The 21,454-nt window shown below is 40.2% G+C and overlaps 1 protein-coding gene across 3 annotated transcripts in view; it reads left to right on the top strand.

Annotated features, from left to right (window-relative positions):
- Positions 1-17,440, top strand: part of STK3 (serine/threonine kinase 3) — a 225,472-nt gene extending 208,032 nt beyond the window's left edge. Inside the window, exons 11-12 of one of the 3 annotated variants that reach the window (XR_013815003.1) lie at positions 15,045-15,273; positions 16,606-17,440. Coding sequence is in view for 2 of the 3 variants with exons in the window: in XM_079796717.1 (XP_079652843.1) it covers positions 15,045-15,203 (159 nt within the window). In the remaining variant the exon portion in view is untranslated. Of the gene's footprint in view, positions 1-15,044; positions 16,549-16,605 lie in introns of those variants that run through there. The other 2 variants (XM_079796718.1, XM_079796717.1) reach the window with 2 other exon arrangements.
- The last annotated feature ends 4,014 nt before the right edge of the window (positions 17,441-21,454 follow it).

The following is a 21,454-nucleotide window of genomic DNA, read 5'->3' as shown; positions in this document are numbered from 1 at the left end:
GCGAAAGGGAAGGTGGTCCGCTTAGCAGGCCTCACCGTGTGCATGAGTGAGACAAGGCAGAGAGCACACCTGGGAGCAGGAAGCAGGGCTCAGGCCTGGGCGATCAGAAGAGAGCGTGGGTTGGTGGCCGCAGAGCGGGGGGTGGACCTGACAGTTATAAGATCGTGCACTTTGGTTGGAAGAACGACAGCAGGAAGAGGTTGATTCCAGTGGGTGGTCCTGACTGAAGGTAGGCCGGATGTCAGGGGAACCCAGAAGTGGGCAGTGCTGTATGGACTCGCTTGCACTAAGAGTCTGTTGGAAGTTAATTCCTTTGCATGCAATATTTTTCAAAATCACTTTCACCTTTGCGGTATTGCACCTTTACTCTGAATCTAATAAGGCAAAGGAAATTTCACTCACAATATTCTTGTTTAAGAATGCTTTGGAGAATTCTAGCTCTATTGGTACTAGATACTGGCCAAAGGTCTGTTAGGTCATTACTCAGGATTGGGAGTTACATGATATTATATGTTATTACAGAATAATTTTAGGGTAATTACCCAGTGGATAGCTACTCTGAATAGCAGCCTATGCCGGTTACTTGCTAACACCATCTTATGAAAAGTTCCTCACCAGCACATTGAATTGAACAGCCACATCACTTTTTTGTTACTTTTCCACAGGAGGTAAACCAACAGTATGTCTTTCATTTAGTCAGTAATTAAAGATGCATTTTTCTTTTTAATCTTATTAAAATTGGGCTTTTTTTTTAAGGCTTAGCTGAAATTTCATCCTGAAAAATAAAATGTAAAAGTTTACTAACAGACTACTTCATATTAATGTATATTATTCAAACCAGAGCTCAAATTCCGATCCCTAAGTTTCCACTAGTGACCACAGTCTCCTGGCTTCCCAGTAGATGCAGAGTGAGATTAGCCCCTCTGTCACGGGCCCCAGGCCCAGCTCTCTGCCTCTGTTCCATGCCCACACTGGCAGCGAACCCACTCAGAAAGCAGGTGTTGGGCTCAGGGGAAGGTCAAGCCAAAAGGCTTAGTGCCCCTGAGAGAGGTGGCAGCTTGGTCCGCTCAGCAATAAAAAATTCTGGGAACATTTGGGAATCCGCTCATTTTACAAGGTAGGATTACAGACAAAGATTGTTGATGTCTTGTTCTCTATTAAATTAGTTGACACCAAAACCAATTTTTAAAAATTTAATTTGCTGCCGTTCTTGGCCTTTAAAAAAAAAGTCTTTTTGGAAGATTCATTTACCATAGTCACCTAAGTGTGACATAGAAGATTTCGGCTTTTCCCCAAAGAGCTCTGTAGACAGGGGACTTCTGTAGATAGAGCTGAGGCCTGCAGGGTAACAAAGGACCTGGTGTAGGCCCAGCGTGCTAGGCGAGAGGAGACGAGGGGCCTTCTCCCCTTCCTTGGGTCCTGGTGGCCCTGAAGAGTGTGGAGAACTCCCTCTGCCATCTCTGAGGCTCTAACATTGGAGGTCAGACATCATAAGGCTGCCAGCAGGGCTTCCAGGCCAGAGAGACAGTACCCCACCCACACTCTGCCACTCTCCAGGGGGGCAGGCACCAGGATAGTATCAGCCACCGTTTCAGAAAACCCACACACACACCCCTTCTGTGTACAACCACCAGTATCAGCCATTCCAGAGCCAGACCAGGGAAATACCCCCCACTGGCAGGTAGCCCTTTACACCAGAAGACCCCTATCTCCTTCCCAGCTCCCAACACAGAGGAGTGGGCCTTGAAAAGAGAGGGGAGAAGGTGCTAGATACACCACCATCCCTTCCCACTGCAGGTCTCCTGGTGTCTGTGCGGGACGAGAGCTGTATTTAATATGAGGTTGAAGTTTTTCATTGGTCTGGACTTCTAATAACTAAAAGTGATGAGAAATCAGTGAGATTGGCCCCAGATTCCTTAAGGGATATGTCATGGAAATTTGGCATAGCACAGCTGAAAAAGTGTGATTGGAAAAAAAATTAAACTATTTTAAGTTCATTAATAGTTGCACAGAGATTTGACTGCCCAATAAGCTAGTTATAGATTATTTAGAGGATTTATTTTTAATGTTTATGATCTTCCATAACTAACCATATACAGTAAGTCTTCACTTGACTTCATCGATAGCGAAGCTACATAACAAGAGTTAAGTTCTTACAGCATAATTCTTGTCATAAAAACATCACCAAACTTCCAAATAAAGACCCAAAACACTTCTAATATTAAACATTGAAATTAATGTTGGTACGTACATTTAAGAAAGATTAAAAAGTCCTAGCCGGTTTGGATCAGTGGATAGAGCGTCAGCCTGTGGACCAAAAGGTCCCGGGTTCTATTCCCGTCAAGGGCAAGTACCTTGGTTGCAGTCACCTCCCCTGCCCCAGCCCTGGTGAGGGCTCATGGAGAAGGCAATCAATGAATGTGTTCTCTCACATCAGTGTTTCTGTCTGTCTTTCCCTCTCTCTTCCACTCTCCCTAAAAATCAATGGAAGATATCCTCGAGTGAGGATTAACCAAAAAGAAAGAAAGATTAATAAGTTGATTAATAAAAACAAGTAAGAGAATTCTTTTCCAACTTGCTTATTCCACGTCAAGGTCATGGGCGGCCAGAATCTATTCCTGTAGCTCAGGACTCGGGGGAAACCAACCTGGGACAGGACGCCCTTCCAGCCCAGGGCCATTCACAAACATACCCAAACCCACTCTCACTCAGACCGCAACAGCGTGGGCACACGTGCACATATTTGGGATGTGGGGGGAAACTGGGGTCCCTGGAGAAAACCCACAGACATGGGGAGAACATGCAAACTCCACACAGACAGTGGCCGTGGCCAGGAATCAGTTTTTTTCTCCTCATTTATATTATAACAAATGACATTGAATGAAATGTTGTTCAAGGACCTGCTGGAGTTAATTTTAAAGAAATGAAGTCTGTAAAGCTAATCACTGAATTTGTTCATCTCTCACTTATGGCCTTATCAATGTTTTAGATTATTCAAACAAAGAGTTCATCAGTGTCACTGAGATAAGACATCAGTCAAAACTAATAGAACTTCTCCATCGCCCCTTAATTCAGCTGGAAAGATTTAATTACTAGTTGGTTTCAGGTTACTCAGATTTTGATGTTCTGGGCTTAGCATTTTAGAGCTATTTATAATGTAGTAGAGCTATGCATGAATTGACTTTTTCCTGATAGTTTTAGCAGGCAAAACTGCTTACTAGAAACTGAAAAGCATAAAAGGGGGATAAGTGTTCAACTGCCATTGAGGAATGCAACTAAAATGTCCCCATTTCTTTTTTACGTGATGGCTCAGAGTCTCCAGGACAAGGTAACTGTGGTAATGCATCGGCTGTAGCCCATCTGCTGGCGTAGGCCCAAGCAAGCCAGTGTGGGGCAGTCCGCTGGACACAGCAGAGTCTCGCCTGTATGCCAAGGGGACAGACATGTCTTGGTTTTGTCACGGCATGTCTCTTTTTATTGGCATCTAATTCAAAGCACTCTGTAGAAATGTGTTTATTTTGCTCGAGAGCTGATTAAATGGAAAAATACTTAATAAACATATAGATACTTATTTCATAAGGCCAGTTATAGCTAAAACATTAATATCTTGTAAGTAAAATACTTCAGTAGGTACAACCTGGGAGGAAAGGTGGGGTTCTTTTTCTTTGCTTTTTTTTTTCTTTTATAGGAGAGATTAAGCATATTTAGATTTGATGGAGAGCTTGAGAGAAGAGAGGAAAGAATGATGGAATGAAGTACGTGAATAGATATGAAGAAGTAGGATTTCAAGACAAAGGAAGAAATATACTTGAGCAGGGAAGTGACAACTGAGGAGTTGAAATGAGAGAAGGGAGAGTGAAAAGAAAGGGTAACTTTGCAGGCACCAGGGTTGTTCAAAATGAAGGCCTTTTTCGGCACTGGCCTTGGCGAGCTCCTGGAAAGCAGAGAACCTCTGAGGTTGTTCCTGTATACCTGAGGACGTGGGCTCTGCTGCCCCAGTTTGAGAAGATGCGTTTATCCTGGTGTATGCAAACACCTGCTTTTGCTCTTGGAGGAGAGGGCTGGTGTCCGAGTAGCTGAGGGAAGGCACACGCGTGTTGCATGCCTGTGTGGCTAACGCACAGCAAAAGCCCTGGACACCGAGGCTGGGTCAGCGGCCCTGCTTGCCAGTTCTTCTCATGTGTCATCACACATCATTGCTGTAGAATTGAGTGTCCCTGTGCGACTCCACCATGGTGGGAGTCTTTAAAGCCGTGTTCCCCTGTTTTTAACCTATTAAAAGAGAATGTTAAAAACTTGTATGTGATAATTGGATTTTGAAGTGCTTTTGTACTTCTTGGGAGACCTAAGAAACAGCTCCCAGTGGGCTCCAATCCAAACTCAGGTTACTGGAATTGAGGTTGTCTGTGAGTGCCTGCCCAGACACCTCCAGCTGTGTGGCCAAGGCTAGGTCACTTGGTCTCTCTGAGTGTCCTCACCTGTAAAGTGGGGTTGGTAATGTCTGCCCCATAAGGTTTCATGCTAGGATCCCGTGAGAAAGCTCAGGACCTAGGACAGTGTGTAACACAGTGTAAATGATCCATTGTTGGTACTTTCCCTTTCTCTTCCATTGATGGCTACAAGAAATGTTTTTCTCCCTTTTCTGTGGGAATGAAAGTAGAATCTAAATGTCTTAAATTTACTGTAGATGCTCAGAGGTCAAACAACCAAAATAGATGCTTCGTGGCAGTTTCCAGTTATAATCCCAAAATAGTTACAGTAATTCAGTCAGAAGACAGGGCCACTCAGCTCAGAACAGATCTACATGGAATCCTCCATCCAGATAGGGAAATAGTGTCTATTTTGGGAGGAAGGCTGTGCCAGTAGACAACATTAACACCACTTTTAAGAGCACATTTTATAAGAAATTTACCATGAGGAGTTAAGCCTTTATTATATAACTAGAGGCCTGGTGCACAAAATTAGTGCACTGAGGGGGGGTTCCCTCAGCCCAGGCTGCACCCTCTCCAATTGGGGACCCCTTGGGAGATGTCCACAGGGGATCAGGCCTAAACCGGCAGTTTGACATCCCTCTTGCAGTCGGGGACCGCTGGCTCCTAACTGCTCACCTGCCTGCCTGCCCAATCGCCACTAACTGCCTGCCGGCCTGATCTCACCCCCAACTGCCCTCCTCTGCTGGCCAATTTGGTTCTGATTGGTTGGTTTCTATGCAGGTCAGTGTCAGAAGCTCCGCCTCCTAGGCAGCCATTGGCTCCCCACAGCACCCAGATTTGGTTCTGATTGGTCAGTGTCTATGCCAGTCAGTGTCTAAAGCTCTGCTTCCTAGGCAGCCATTGGTTCTTCACAGCACCCAGATTTGGTTCTGATTGGTCGGTTCCTGTGCCAATCAACGTCAAAAGCTCCGCCTCCTAGGCAGCCATTGGTTCTTCACAGCACCCACATTTGGTTATGATTGGTCGGTTCCTATGCCAGTCAGCGTCTCTGGGCCTATCAACGGGGCCTGGTCAGAAAGGCAGGGCTGATCAGCAGCCCTGGTGGAGGCCTCGAGAGAAATGGAGGCGTGGCTGCTGGCCAGACTGGGAAAAAGAGAGAGAGGCAAGTGCTGATCAAAAGCTGCCTCAGAGGCAATGGATCAGGCCTCTCTCTGGCCCTGATTTGCAGCCCCCTCAGCAGTCAGTGCTGGGGCACTGCGCCTGCAACGGAAGCAGTCCACGGCAACCCAGCGCTGACTGCAAGACTGACTTCCGGTTGGTTGAGCCTCAGTCATTACTGGTCGTTACGACCCAAAGTTTTTATATATTAGGATGTAAGTATCAGAAATTGCCACCATTTTGTAAGTACATGCTGTAAGTGTATGTGTCAGGTTCTCTTAAGCAGGCTTCATGGAAGGTTCGCTGACTTGAGAGCTTCTCAGTGCACAAGTGAAATCAGGAAATGCCTTCACGTATTGATGTTTTACTTACTTATTTTCTTACTTTACTGCCTTCTATTCCTGCTGCTCAGTCTTTTTGGCAGAAGGCCCCTTACCTGTTTATATACATCTAAACTAATCAGCGGACCTGGATGGAATTTTGCTAGTACTTTGTTGCATTTCCCACTCTCATTGTTAGTAAAATGAGCGTGGCGGCCTCCATGAACAGTACTTTGTAAAACCAAACCAGATTCTGTTCAGCACAGTGAAAAAGAGCTAAATCGGAATATTAGGGGAAAAAGAAGTATGTCGCTCCAGGCCACATACAACTCGAAACAGTCTGAGGCATGTACTGGTAAATCTTACAAAGTGCTATAAGCAGTTCAGCATCAAAATTGCCATAGAAAATTATTGTTGTTAACCATTCTGTTGATACTTCATATTGTTGGAATTGCTAGCAGATGGGAAAATAGATGAGTCAGGGTACAGTATTAGCCATCCACATTTTTTAAATCATAGGCCACTAATAAGGTCTGTAGCATCTGTGAGGTTTATTTAAATAGTTGCTAAGAAGAGTTTGTTTTCCCAGTAAACACAGCAAATCTTGTACGGGATTTCCTTGATTGACTATTTGACTAACTGTGTTAACATTAACATCTAAGACCATTTGCTACATTGTGGTGGTGCCTCGTTTATTTTGACAGACTGATTATACTAGGTCTTGAAATGTTGTCACATTTATGCATTTAATAACTATTTTTTGAGGTTATGACTTTTTAAAAAATCACTCATATAATTAGGACTATTTTTGACAAAAGAAAATAATATAAAAATCTAAGTGCTTTACCCTACAGCTCTTAAAATGAAATGATTTGAGAAAGTTTTCCTTCTTATCATTTGGCTATGATGGTCTAGGGTTTTATAATGGGTAGGATACAGAAAGCTCTGGTTTTACTGAAAGCTCTTCCTTATCAGTAATAAGCAGCCTTTCAATACTCATAAAGTTCAGAAATAATTCTACTCATTGAAAGTTTGAACTGTCAGAATTATCAGTGGTTTGATTTAATCTTATTTCCCATCTTAACTTTTTATGTCATTGAATTAGTTGTGTTGCTTTTTTATGCAAGAGCCAGTAAGTTATTAATGTGCATATCTTTTACTTGGATTTTTGAGGGCTATTGAGAAATATAACATTTTAGGTATTGATTTGTGATTTTACTTTCTGGATGAAATGTGATAATCCAGGGCTATCATTAACAAAATGAGCTGTTTATTCAAGCTGGTCAGTAGTGATCCAAAGCCAATTTTCAAGCAAAATATTGACTTCTATTAAAAGTATTTCTAACTCTTTCATTTAACTTATGAACACCTAATTATTATGCCATCTAATTATTATTGTTAAGAAGTTTAGGGGTTTATATAAAGTCTTTCATTTGTTTTAAACAAACTTTTTATGAGAACTAGGAGATCCTAGTCTACCAGCTGGCCGAAGCTTAAAGGAGATGGCAGTTCTACCTTTTGTTGAGCTTCTGCAGTTTATTCCTTTTTAGAAGACTGCTCTCTAAAAAATATCGTGATGTGGGGTTTTTCATTCACTGTGTCCGTTACAGCTCATACTTAAAACCCTCTCTGCTCAGGTTGAAGACCCCAGGCACATCTCAGCAGCACACCCGTTCCTTGTGGTGACTTAACACTTTAAACTCTGGCGGTGCTAGATTCAGAATGTCAAACTTGGGCCCTAGCTGTGTGCTCGGTGGGTTGTCATCATCCTGTGCACTGAACAGTTGCTGGTTCGATTCCCAATCAGGGCGCACGCCCAGATTTCCCGCTCCATCCCTGGTAGGGGCCGTGCAGGAGGCAGTTGACTGGTGTTTCTCTCTCACATTGATGTTTCTCTCCCTCCTCCTTTTCCCTAAAAGTCAATTTTAAAAAATATTTTTTTAAAAAAGAATGTCAAACTTGGTATAACGAAAAAAAGCATTGACCTAGAGGGCAGGTTATAGCTCTATATTAACCAGGAACATAGCTTTAAGCAAGCCACCTCTTAACGCCTCACCTAAAATACACACACACACACACACACACACACACACACACACACACACACACACACACACAGTCTGTGTCCATTGGTTATGCTCATACGCATGCATACAAGTTTTTTAGTTGATCCCTTACTCCCTCACCCCCCGCCTTTCCTCATAGATTGGACAGTCTGTTCATTGCTTCTCTGGCTCTGGCTCTTTTTTTTGTTCATCAGTTTATGTTGTTCATTATATTCCACAAATGAGTGAGATCATGTGATATTTCTCTTTCTCCGACTGGCTTATTTCGCTAGCATAATGCTCTCCAGTTCCATCCATGCTGTTGCATATGATAAGAGTTCCTTCTTTTTTACAGCAGTGTAGTATTCCATTGTGTTAGATGTACCACAGTTTTTTAATCCACTCATCTGCTGATGGGCACTTAGGCTATTTCCAAATTTTAGCTATGGTAAATTGTGCTGCTGTGAACATAGGGGTGCATATATCCTTTCTGATTGGTATTTCTGGTTTCTTGAGATATGTTCCTAGAAGTGGGATCACTGGATCATAAGGCAGTTCCATTTTTAATTTTTTGAGGAAACTCCATACTGTTCTCCACAGTGGCTGCACCAGTCTGCATTCCCACCAGCAGTGAAGGAGGGTTCCTTTTTCTCCGCATCCTCACCAGCACTTGTCATTTGTTCATTTGTTGATGATTGAAACTCTTTTTTCTTTGAGTGTTTTTGAAGAAGGTGTGGGTCCTGCTTCTGTCTTTGTGTTCAAGTTCTTCCTGTCACTGCATGTCAGCTCATTTATTAATCAAGTTTTTTGTCCCTAGTGTTTGTAAAGTTTGTTTCACAATATTTTTCCACAATATTAGGCCATTGTTCATTGTGCAAATTCTATTTTATCGTTAAATTTAGTACAAAATTGTATTAAATAAAATTAGCCTAAAACATAAAATCCTTTTCCAGATGAGTTATTCATTTTTGTACATTTGTTCATTTACGGTAAAAACCACAAGGTGTGCATGTTCTAACACCTTCTCTTCCCTGGCTTAGAGCTGTAACACAGCTGCGTGTGTTCCATGTATTGTAGAAAGATGGCTCCTAAGTAGCAATAAAAAATGTAAGTCAAGTTGCTCCACGCACATACCAACTTGAAGCAGCCCCCTTCCCTTTGATAAAGGTGCTCAGGAAACCTGGTGTTAGTCAAGGACACTTTCTCCAGTAATATTGATATTTATTCAGGAAGCTCAACTTTTCCTTCTAACATTATCCTTATTAGCCCTCAAAATTATTATAATTTGAATTAGCATTTTAAAAGGGCGATAGTGGATTGTGTGATATTGTAGGGCCAGTTTATCATTATGAGTCTCCATAAAATTTTATCTGGTCTGTGAGTCCTTTTACTACTCAAGCATATTGTGCAGGGCTGTTTTCAAGAGATTAAAAAGCTGCTTCTGCCACGTTTCCCGCCACCAAACCATTTCCAGGCTGTGGGAGGTTTGATGGCTATAAAAACAGAGTGGTAAATATATGTTATTAGGGTTTAACCAGGAGTCAAAACCCAGACCCACCTTATAAAGAGTGAAAAATGCTGCCAGTTAACCTCACTTTTTCTTTTTTCATCTAGTTACCACAATTTAGATTTATTTAGAAATCTACTGATATTTCTGTAATATTATTAACAAAATGAGAAGAACCTCTGACCACAAATGCTAAGGTTTGGGGATTATTTTCTGTTGAATACCATAGACAGACCATACGATCAGGGACAAAACCTTATCCAGGAAATCTTACCCTCATCCAAGGGCTTCAGTTTTATCCTAAACGCTGATGATGTCTTTAGCTTGAATCTCTCCCCTGAGCTCCAAACCCCCAAATTATAACCCATAACTGACATATCCACCTTGAAGCCTTGCTTCTCTCTCAAAAGCAACAGGACTAAAATCAATTTCATTAACTGCCCTATCTACCCATCACCCAACCTTAAAGCAGGGGTCATTTTTAGCCCTTTCTTCTTTCCGAACCCTCATGATCAGTCAACAGAAGCCCTATCAGTTCTGCATTCAATCTCTCAAATGCCTCTCTTCTCCATCTTCCACTTCTGCTCTCCTGACTCAACCTCAGCTCTCACTAGACTGTTGCAGTAACCTGCTGACGGGTCTTCCTTCCTCCATTTCCCCAGGGCAATCTACACCCGCCATTGGAGATACTTTTCTAAAGCTCATTCATGTATGATCATGTCACCATTTGTGCTCAGAATTATCTAGCATTTCTTTTCTGTCAACAGAAAGTTTGCAGCAACATGCCTAAGGCCCCCAGCAATCTGCCCCCCCCCCTTCCTGCCTCGTCCTCTGGCCCCAGGATCCCTCACACATCGCAGCAGTCAGCCGACGTCTCCAAGGATGCCAGGCATTTGTGTGCCTTCTGCTGTTTCCTTCTGCCTGTCCTGTTTCTCGTCTTCTCAGCTTACTCACCCTTCAGTGAACGAGCTGTTCCTGGACCCGTCTTGCCAGCTAGATTGCAAGCTCTCTGTGGGAGGCAGAATGATTTATTCATCTCTGAATTGGTGGTGCTTGGTCCATAGAAAATACCAATAAATACTTGATAAATGAGTCATCTGAAGTTCTCTGGCAGTCCAGCTGAAAACATAGCTATAAATGTATCTTATGTGGAAGTTGGATTTCCTGTCACCTCAACCTTACACAGCCATGAATTTGAAATCAGATTATGAAAACAACATCAACAAAAACACTAGCTTTAGCACTAAAGCCATGCTCTGACTTTCCTAAACAGGTTCTGGCTTTCACTCAGAATCTGTTTATTCTTATTTAATACAAGAATAAAAAAATTATTTAATCAGTTTTCTGGGTCCCAGAAGATTAACAAATTTGAAGTAGAGAGAGGGTACAAGCCCAGTGATGGCCATGAAAGGGAGCAGATAGGTTCCCCCCAAATGAAGATAAAAAGCCAAAAAGGAAAGAGAGCGTGATTACCTGGCACAGATTAGTAATCGATAGTAATAATCTCCTCAAGGAAAGGCTCTTAGGTCCTGTGTCCTCTGCCTTAGAAGGCAGCATATTCCATTAAATGCTTTATAAAGATTTTCTGTTCCAAAGTTTTATCACTTGAAGAACTAAGACTTAGGTACTTCATGAATTTACATATGTGGAACACCCAATTCCCTAATGGTGCCAGATAATATCTCCAACATCAAGACCTGTGTTGTTTTTTTTTGTAAAGTTTACATATTGAAAATATGTCTGTTAGAGGAGAAAGTTTTTTCTTATAAGTAGCTTCTTTCCCTGAATTCAGTTTATTATTGTAATATTTTTATAAACTATTGGCAGTTTGCCCCTCTAAAGGTAATATAAGATATTTACAAGAATATCTTAATGCAAAAAATTGTTAAGTAATGATAATTATTTACTTTGTCTGATGTCATTTCTCCTAATCTTAGAGTGACCCATTCCTTTGAGTCATTTATTCTGTATTCCTACTTATCTACCCACCTTCTTGTCATGATGTTTAGCAATATAGTTGAGTAGTTTCTAGTTGTGTGTGTACAATCTCTAAAGTTTAAATATTTTGTGGAATATCGGTATTAGAGACATGAGACTCGTGTATAAAAATTGATAATAAAATAATACATGACTCTAGAATCAAATACTGAACTGTATAATGTGGTTGTGCTGTTATATAGAAATTCAACGATGGGCTGAAATGGAAAGAGAGGCGAAGCGGAATGGGATCTATGTAGACAGCAACTGGCATGTCTCTCTCAGGGAAACGTGGCTGTGTATGGTCGTTACTGGCCCTTCACCTCACCGTCACCTGTGTATGCAAGTTTCGAGGTTCCCGTTGGCTTATTCTTTATCCCCACAGGATAAAGTATAAGTACTGACATAACAGATGCATGATTAATACTTGTATCAAAATTAATGAAAGCATGTAATACCATGCATTATATGTAAACATATACACTGAGTGGCCAGATTATTATGATCTCTGAACGCATAATAATCTGGCCACTCTGTGTGTGTGTGTGTGTGTGTGTGTGTGTGTGTGTGTGTGTGTGTGTATTAGAGGCCCAGTGCATGAATTCATGCATGGGTGGGGTCTGGCCAGCCTGGCCAGGGGGAGGGACATGGGCGGTTGGCCGGCCTGCCTGCTGGTCGAACTCCTGGTCGAGGGGACAATTCGCATATTAGCCTTTTATTATATAGGATATACACTGATTGGCCAGATTATTATGCGTTCAGAGATCATAATAATCTGGCCACTCAGTATATAATAGTATAACATAATAAGCTCTATTGTTTGGATGATAGACTTAAAGGTAACGGCCTCTTTTACACATACCAGAACTTCACACACACCATAGCCAGGAGGCCACCTCAGTCTTCATCCTGGAGCTTCCTTCCGCACACTGCCATTCCTGCGTTTTTGGAGCTCCTCTTTTGAATTTACTTCAGAGTCTGTAACTCGTTCTTTTCAGCATCTCCAGTGGTGACAAATCTTTTTCACCGGAGAATGGATTTTATTTTTGGAGCCAAGAGTCCCTTAGGGCCAGACATAGTAAAGTGGAGGGTCAAGCAGGAAGACTGTTTAGGGTTAAAATTGACATGTGACTGTAAAGTCATGAGAGTGTTTTCTGGCTTGGCTCATAACATAACCAAAGATAGTGATCTTCTTAAAACAAACAATAATCTGCGAGTTTCATCATTTTAAGGCCAAGTCTGGGTTACTCTCATCATTTTCCTGCTCCGGAGTTGGTCCAGGCTCCCTGGAGTGCAGTCCCTGCTGTGCCTGGCTCTCAGGGCCCCACCCGCCCAGGTTCTCTGATGCCCGTAGTCCTCCTCAGCATGGCAGTGCCTCCGCAGGGCCCTGCTCACCTGACTCTTGTTCAGGGACCAGCACAGTCCCTGCTCCCTAAAGAGAACCTTCTCTCCACTGAATTTATAGCGAGGCTCTTTTCTCTTGGTTGGGAATCTGTCTAAGAATCAAATGGTCCTGGCTGCTGTGGCTCAGTTGGTTGGGTGTTCTCCCATGCCCTGAAAGGTTGTTGGTTCCATTCCCGGCCAGGGCACATGCCCAGGCTCAGTCCCCAGTCGGGGCATGCAGGAGGCAGCCGATCGCTCTTTCGCTCTCACACCAATGCTTCTCCCCCTCTCCCTTCCTCTTCCTCTAAAAATCAATTTTGAAATATTTTTTAAAAAGAGAGTTTTCCTAGTAGATACTACCCAAGTATCCTCTTAAAAATAACAGTTGCTCTCCCCAGGAAAATGCACACGTTAACATGCAGAATTTTACACATGAGAAGTTGATTCCTGGACATGAGTTAAGAACCTTTCACTGTAATTTGTACCACACACAATAGGGTTTAATTTTATAGGATCTTGCATCAATCCCTAAATGTTTATAGTTGCTAATCTTCCCCTTCCCTTCCAACTTTAATTTGTAAGTTTCCTAAGGCAAGGAAATAGTTTGGAACTCATTTGCTTTCCCTACAGTACCTACCAGGATGTTGAGTATGTAATAGCATTCTGTAAATCATTATGGTTGAACAGATTTTTTTAAACCACCTGCTTGCCACCATTGCTTTCAATGTCAGTTTCTTAAAAAAAAAAAATCACAAAGTTTTAGATTTTTTTAAATGTTAATAAAATAAAAGCACAAGTGTTCAGTTATTTATCTCAGGGCATGCCATAACCCCTGAGATGACACCCCCAAAAGTTGTGCTCAGGAGATAATCTTTTACTGTTTTGACGTATAAAGTTCAGGGTGCCACAGATCCTGATATAGAACACATTTTATCCACAATACACATGTGACGTAAGACCTCTCCTGCGCCACAGAAAACCGGGAAAGCATGTGCAAGTGTTGTCCCCAGAGGCCACCACGATCAAACTAAACCTTTACAGTCAAACTACATCATTTAGTCCGGCAATTTATCAGCCTGTGTGCCACAGAATTTTTAAAACATGCAGTACCTGACTATTTAGTCAGGGCCACTGACCTCCTTTCCGTTAGATTGTAAAAAAAAAAAAGACAACAGCCAACACAACAGTAGCCGTTCAGTGTGAATGAATCAAAATTATACCTATTTTTTTATCAGAATAGCAAAAAGTATATTTTTTGATGTGCTGAATTTTAGTAATTAGTTTATATGTGACATGAGATGAAAAAGGTTGAAAATCACTAATTTAGTCAAATATTATTATTGTTAAACTATAACATATACAGTGAAAACCTGACAGGCACCTCATTGTCCAATTGGCCACGCCCATGTCAGAACTTACATGACACTTAGCAGGTTTGGGATATTTCTTTTTTTATTTTTATTGATTTTAGAGAGGGGAGGGGGGAAAGAGAGAGAGAAACATCGATTTGTTGTTCCACTTATTCATGATCATTGGTTGATTCTTGTACGTGCCTTGATCAGGGATCAAACCCGCAATCTTGGCATATCACGATGACACTCTAACCAACTGAGCTATCCAGCAAGGGCAGATTTGGGATATTTTGAATCATAAATTAAAAACCCTATTTTATGAAAATGCTTGGGATAAAATTATCAGTAATTTAATTGTTTTAATTAACTTTCAGAGTGCTTAAAATTTAAGCATTTGGTAAAATGCAGGATAGACAGTTAATTTAACTTGTATTCAGTTTGGTCACAATCTTGGGTGGTGTCTGCAAGTGTTCATGATCATCTTTGCACTCCATACTGGCCAGGGTGTGAGCCATTAGAGTGCATTTATATGGAGCATGACCTGAAAGTCTATTTGTTGGCAATGGTGGATTTGTCTTTCTCTTTCTGCCTTTTTTAAAACAGATATATTTACCAGCTTATTTTTCTCATTTGCTCTTTTTTAAAAACAGTGTGTGTTTTTTTTTATTATTCTGTTGCAACTTCCTTGAGGTTCCTGCAAGATGTGGCTCCTTGATTCTTCATGGAAGGAATTCCTGTTGTGATTATTGAACCATATTTCAAAGATAATGTAAAGAGTTTGCTGAAATAGTTATGCTAAGACTCATTAGGTTTTAATATATTGTAGACAATCTTACTATGTTCATATCTTCATTGTTTCCTATGTCCAGTTAAAAAACCTGAGTTTAGAAGAACTGCAGACGCGGTTGAAAGCACTGGACCCCATGATGGAGCGGGAAATCGAAGAGCTCCGCCAGAGGTACACAGCGAAACGGCAGCCCATTCTGGACGCCATGGATGCGAAGAAAAGAAGGCAGCAAAACTTCTGATCTAGTTTCTTCTCTCTTTGTTTCTATAACTGTTCTGGAGATCAAGAAACCACTAAGAATTGAAGGAATAGTATGATTTCTTTTTAATTCCTAAGATCTGTGCTCTACAGCTAGGCAATGGTCAAAAACTGATTAGTACCTACCCAGGTAAAGTTCCCAAAGGCACTATCTACAACTGTACCCATTCTGTTTTCATTTTTAAACAATGAAAACAGCAGACATGTAGTCTTCTCTGTATCTGTCAGCTGCATACCAGCACTAAAACTGTTATAAAAATGAAGGCTGGGTTTAGAGACCTTGAAAATCCAAAGCTATTGTTTAATTATACAGCACTGAAAGGCTTTATGTTACAACAGTTTTTATTCTTATCTAGTAGCCTATTTATTATATCCCTTTAGGTAAACTTATTTATTTATGCCATTTCACTTTGTTGGTTTTTTTTTTAAAGACACGATCAGGATAGCTTTGGTGAAGGTAGGAAAGTATTAATAGATAATAATATTCAACCAAATTATACTCTAAGCAGGGAGCTATGGGGTACATTCCTTGATTTCCAGGATAGTTTTCCAATAGAAGCAAAGCAATAATAGCAATAGTACCTAAATGGGCCAGGCGTTTTTTTATACTGAAGCAATAATTCCATTTTTACCTCCTGAAATTTTTAACTTTTTAATTCTTAATATTTGGTACAAATAGAACTATATATATTTAGGTCAGACAGAGTTATAATGTTTAAAACCAAAGAAATCAATGGAATCCTTGCACAGAAAAAGTGTGGTAAATATTTTAAAAGAAATCCTTAAGTCAAATGTAATTTCTTAATATTGTTCTACGTGTCATGTGTAGGTCTGATAGCTGAACTGTGTCAAACTGTAATAAGCTCATCAAATTTATTTCTGTGAAAATACACTCAATTGTCACAGGACCTTTTTGTTGATTTCATTTATTTCCTGGGAATTGGTAAACATCATGTGCCTGATGATAACAAAATAGCAAAAACATTTGCACTGAACTGTGCAAGCCTTGGGGAGTGAAAAAAGAATAAAACCATGAAAAAGAAACTCATTCTAAGCTGAATGAACATTTTCGTGATTGAACTGGGACCAGTCATTTCCAAAGCTACATCTGGTTATCTTGACAGTTTTTTTGTGTGTGTGTTTTTAATTACTATGTGTAAGTCATGAAGACAAATAAATTTTACTGTGACACCCAGCACATTTCATCTCTGTATGTTTTTTTCTTTTTTTTTTTTTTTAAAATCATCACTGGGATTCTCTTTTCAGGGAAGGAAGATATATTATTAGTCAGGACAGGCAAGATTGCTCAGTGATAACAACCCTGAAACTTCAGACGTTTAATATAACACAGGTCATTTCTCTCTTGTGCTCCATGCCCATCCCAGGTTGGCCAGGCGCCCTCTCCTGTCACACCCCAGCAGCTGCTGATGGAGCACCCCCCTCTACAACCGCAGCAAGGGAAGGAGCACTGACAAGTCTCACACTAGCTCCACCCAGCAGTGACTCATGGCCACTCCTAATTTCCTGGGAGCAGGGAAATGCAGCCTTACCCTGAGCTTTGCGGGCGAGAGACGGGAAATGCTGGCAAGTTCACTAGTGACAGCCACAGAAGGTATTTCACCTCTGAAAAGCGTCTACTCCTTTTAAAAGTGGCATTTGCACCCTAGGTAATGCCTTGGAGTAATATTGCTCTCTGTTGAGTTCTTACGGGTAGTAAATTGTATGTATAATTGGGTATAAATTATAAGATTTTAAAATAATGGTTAAGTATTGAAAATTTTATAAAGGTTTGTAAGAATGAAACTGAATTTATAAATATGCTTCAGCTACATCTTTATTGGAATCTGTTTAGGATTTTTTTCCCTTTTTAATTGGTAATACCTTCCCTAATTTGATGGAATCAAATGACTAATTTGCTATCACCAAAGTAAAATCACCTACATGAAATGACAAGAAACCTATGAAGATGATTTCTCCCCAGTTTACTAAATTAGAAAATGTATGCAAGGAGACTTGACTAGGGGTGGTAAACACACAATACAGTGCACAGAGGATGTGGAATTGTGCACCTTAAACCCCAATGATTTTGTTAATCAGTGTAACCCCAATAAAAAAAAGAAAATTGATGCAAATTCACTCAATAAGGCCTGTTAACCACTCTTACTAATTCAGTCTCAATAAAAGTCCTCCTGTTAATAGTAAATATCAAATGTTACAATCACATTAAGATTCTTATGTAAATAGACTTTATTTCCTGTTGTTATATTTATGGGTTTTTTTTAAATACACATTTTAGAGAATTAAGGACAATGGGCATTGTTTAATTTTAGAGCCTTAGGAAGCTTTAGAACATTTTAGGATAGATAATCTGTTTTAAATTATTTTCCTATCTTCTCACATTAAGTTTTGAGGAGCCAAAAACCATGAAAGAAACCCTCAAGTGTAGGTAAGCCTTGATTAATTCTGATGTTTAGGAAAGAGAGTTTTCAATTAATTTTAATGAGTTTGAGAAGCAGCCTCTACAAGAAGGGAGCATTCAGAGGAGCCACAGATGCAGCCCAGAGCTTACTGTGGGGCTCAGCAGGGAGAGGGGAGGAATCAGCTTGTGGCTGGCACCCGCTTCAGCCGGGAAGAGCAATGGGATTTAGTGAGCATTCCTGCAGGAGTGGGCAGTACAAGCTGCTGCTGAGCCCGGTGAGCTGGGCAGGGACAGAGCACAGGGGCACAGCCACGGTGTCTGGCAATCGACATTCCAGACAGAAACCAAGCCACGGAGCCTGCCTGGTGCCTTCCTTAATCTCCCAGAGCTCCCCTCCCTTTGTGTCGGGTCAGAGCACATCGTCTGCAAACGCAAGAACTGGTACTGAAGAAACACTTTCCCAGGGCGAAGGGCTCGCTCTTCAACTAATCCCAGGGCCATAGCGGTCTGCTGGTCGCCATTGCTGGGAAGGCAAAGCAACAAAGGCACCCAAACATTCTGTTGACAGCTCAAGATAGCTCATCCAAACAGAAAATCAATAAAGAAATAGACTTAAATGACATGTTTGACCAAATGGATATAATTGACACAGAGCCTTTCATCCCAGAGCATCAGATGTTACATTTTTCTCCAGCGCACATAGAACATTCTCAAGGATAGACCCTATGTTGGTCACAAAACTAGCCTCAACAAATTCAAGGAGGTTGAAATCATATCAAGCCTATTCTCTGACCACAATGCTTTGAAATTAGAAATCAACTGCAAAAAAAGTTTTTAAAATACTCACAAATATGTAGAGATTAAACAACCTACTACTAAAAAATGACTGCATCAAAGAAGAAAGAAAAGGTGAGGTTAAAAGATATAGAGACAAATGAGAATGACAGTACTACATACCAAAACCTCTGGGATGCAGTGAGAGCAGTAATAAGAGGGAAGTCTATATCATTACAAGTCTGTCTCAAGAACCAAGAAAAATCTCAAGTAAACAACCTAACATTACATCTTAAAGAACTAGAAAAAGAAGAGCAAAGCAGCCCCAAATCAGAAGAAAGGAAATCATAAAAATTAGAGCAAAATTAAATGAAATAGAGAACAAAAAAATTAATTCAAAAAATTAATACAACAAAGAGCTGGTTCTTGGAAAAGATTAATATTGACAAACTCCTGGCTAGACTCACTAAGGAAAAAAGACAAACACTCAGATAAAATTAGAAATGAAAGAGAAGGTACCATAGACATCACAAATAGAAAGGATCATACTAGAATACTATGAAAGACTGTATGCCACCAAATTCAATAACCTAGAAGAAATGGATAAGTTCCTAGAAATATATAACCTTCCTAGACTGAATCATGAAGAATTAGAAAATCTAAATAGACTGATCAACAGTGGAAAAATTGAAACAACCATCAAAAAATAGAAATCCAGGACAAGATGGCATCATTAGTAAATTATACTAAACATTCAAAGAAGATTGGATACCTATCCTTCTCAAACTCTTCCAAAAAATTGAAGAAGAGGCAATATTTCCTAACACATTTTATGAGGCTAACATAACCCTGATACCAAAACCAGGCAAGGATGACACACACAAAAAAGCAAACTGTAGACCAGTATTTCTGATGGATACAGATGCAGAAATCCTAAACAAAATACTAGGAAATCAAAGATATTTGAAAAAAAACAACATCACAATCAAGTGGAGTTTATTCAGGGGCAACACATACAAATCGATCAATGTAATACATCACATTAACAAAAGAAAGGACAAAAGTCATATGATCTTAACATTAAATGCAGAAAAAGCATTTTATAAGATACAACATCCATTTATGATTAAAACATTCAAATCGGTATGAAAGGAAAGGACCTCAACATCATAAATACCATTTTTAACAAACCCTCAGCTAATATCATACTCTACACTGAAAAACTGAAAGCTTTTCCTCTAAAATCAAGAACAAGACAAGGATGACCACTCTCACCACTCTTACTTGGAAGTACTAGCTAGAACAATCAGGCAAGAGAAAGAAAGGCATCCAAATTGGGAAGAAAGAAGTAAAACTCACTTTTTGCAGACGACATGATTCTGTATATAGAAAACCCTAAAGACTCCACAAATAAACAAATATAATAAAGCTGCAGGATACAAAATCAATGTACACAAGTTCACTGCATTCCTATACTAACAATGAAATTTCAGAAAAGGAAATGAAAAAAAAATAATCCTTTTGCAATTGCAACAAAAAAATAAAATACCTAGGGATAAAGTTAACAAAGGATGTGAAGAACCTATATACAGTACTGGAAACTACAAAGCATTATTAAAAGAGAGTGAAAAAGACACAATGAAATGGAAAGATAATCCATGTTGATGGGTTGGAAGAATCAACATAGTTAAAATGTCCATATTACCCATAAAAGCAATATATAGATTTAATGCAATCCCAAGCAAAATCCCAATGACATTTTTTAAAGAAATAGAATAAAAAATCATCAGATTTGTATGGGACCACAAAAGACTCGAATAGCCAAAACAATCCTGAGGAAAAAGAATGAAGCCAGAGGAGCCACACTCCTTGACTTCAAATTATACTACAGAGCTACAGTAATCAAAACAGCACGGGTTTAGGCAGAAGAACAGATACACAGACCAATGGAACAGAATTGAGAGCCCAGAAATAAAACCATATGTATATGGGCAACTAATTTTTGACAAAGGAGCCAAAAACATACAAGGGGAAAAAGAAAGCCTCTTCGATAAAAGGTGCTGGGAAATTGTAAAGCTACATAAAAAAACAACAAAAAAAACACAGATTACAGTTTGTAACCATGTACAAAAATTAATTCAAAACGGATCAAAGAGCCTAAACCGGTTTGGCTCAGTGGATAGAGCGTCGGCCTGCGGACTCAAGGGTCCCAGGTTTGATTCCGGTCAAGGGCATGTACCTTGGTTGCGGGCACATCCTCAGTAGGGGGTGTGCAAGAGGCAGCTGATCGATGTTTCTCTCTCACTGATGTTTCTAACTCTCTATCCCTCTCCCTTCCTCTCTGAAAAATCAATAAAATATATTTTTAAAAAAACAATAAGTTACATAGAAGAAAACATAGTTACTAAAGTTATGGACCTTGGTCTTAGAGAAGATTTTATGAATTTGACCCCAAAGGCAAGGGAAGTAAAGGCAAAAATAAGTGAATGTGCCTGGCCGGAGTGGCTCAGTTGGTTGAGTGTTGCTCCATGCACTTGCTAGTTTGATTCCTCGTCAGGGCACATACCTGGGTTGTGGGTTTGATCCCAGTCGGGGAGCATACGGAAGGCAGCAGATGAACGTTTCTCACATCAGTGTTTCTTTCTCTCTCTCTCTCTCTCTCTCTCTCTCTCTCTCTCTCTCTCTCTCTCTCTCTCAATATCAATGGGAAAATATCCTCAGGTGAGAATTAACAACAACAACAAAGGCAATCTACTGAATGGGAGAAGATATTTGTAAACAACAGCTCCAACAGGGGGTTAGTATCCAAAATATATGAAGAACTCATACAACTCAACACCAAACAACCCAACTTAAAAATGGGCAAAGGACCGGAGTAGATGCTCTCCCAAGAAGACATACAAATAGGTGACAGATATATGAAAAGATGTTCAACCTCACTAGCTATTAGGGATATGCAAATCAAAACTACAATGAGATACCACCTCACACCTATTAGAATGGCTATAATCAACAAGACAATAACAAGTGTTGGAGAGGTT

The sequence above is a fragment of the Cnephaeus nilssonii genome (assembly GCF_951640355.1).
Source record: "Cnephaeus nilssonii genome assembly, chromosome: 18".
In the NCBI taxonomy this organism is placed as follows: domain Eukaryota; kingdom Metazoa; phylum Chordata; class Mammalia; order Chiroptera; family Vespertilionidae; genus Cnephaeus; species Cnephaeus nilssonii.
The sequence above is the reverse complement of the archived record's forward strand: the minus strand, read 5'-3'. Positions and strand labels throughout refer to the sequence as shown.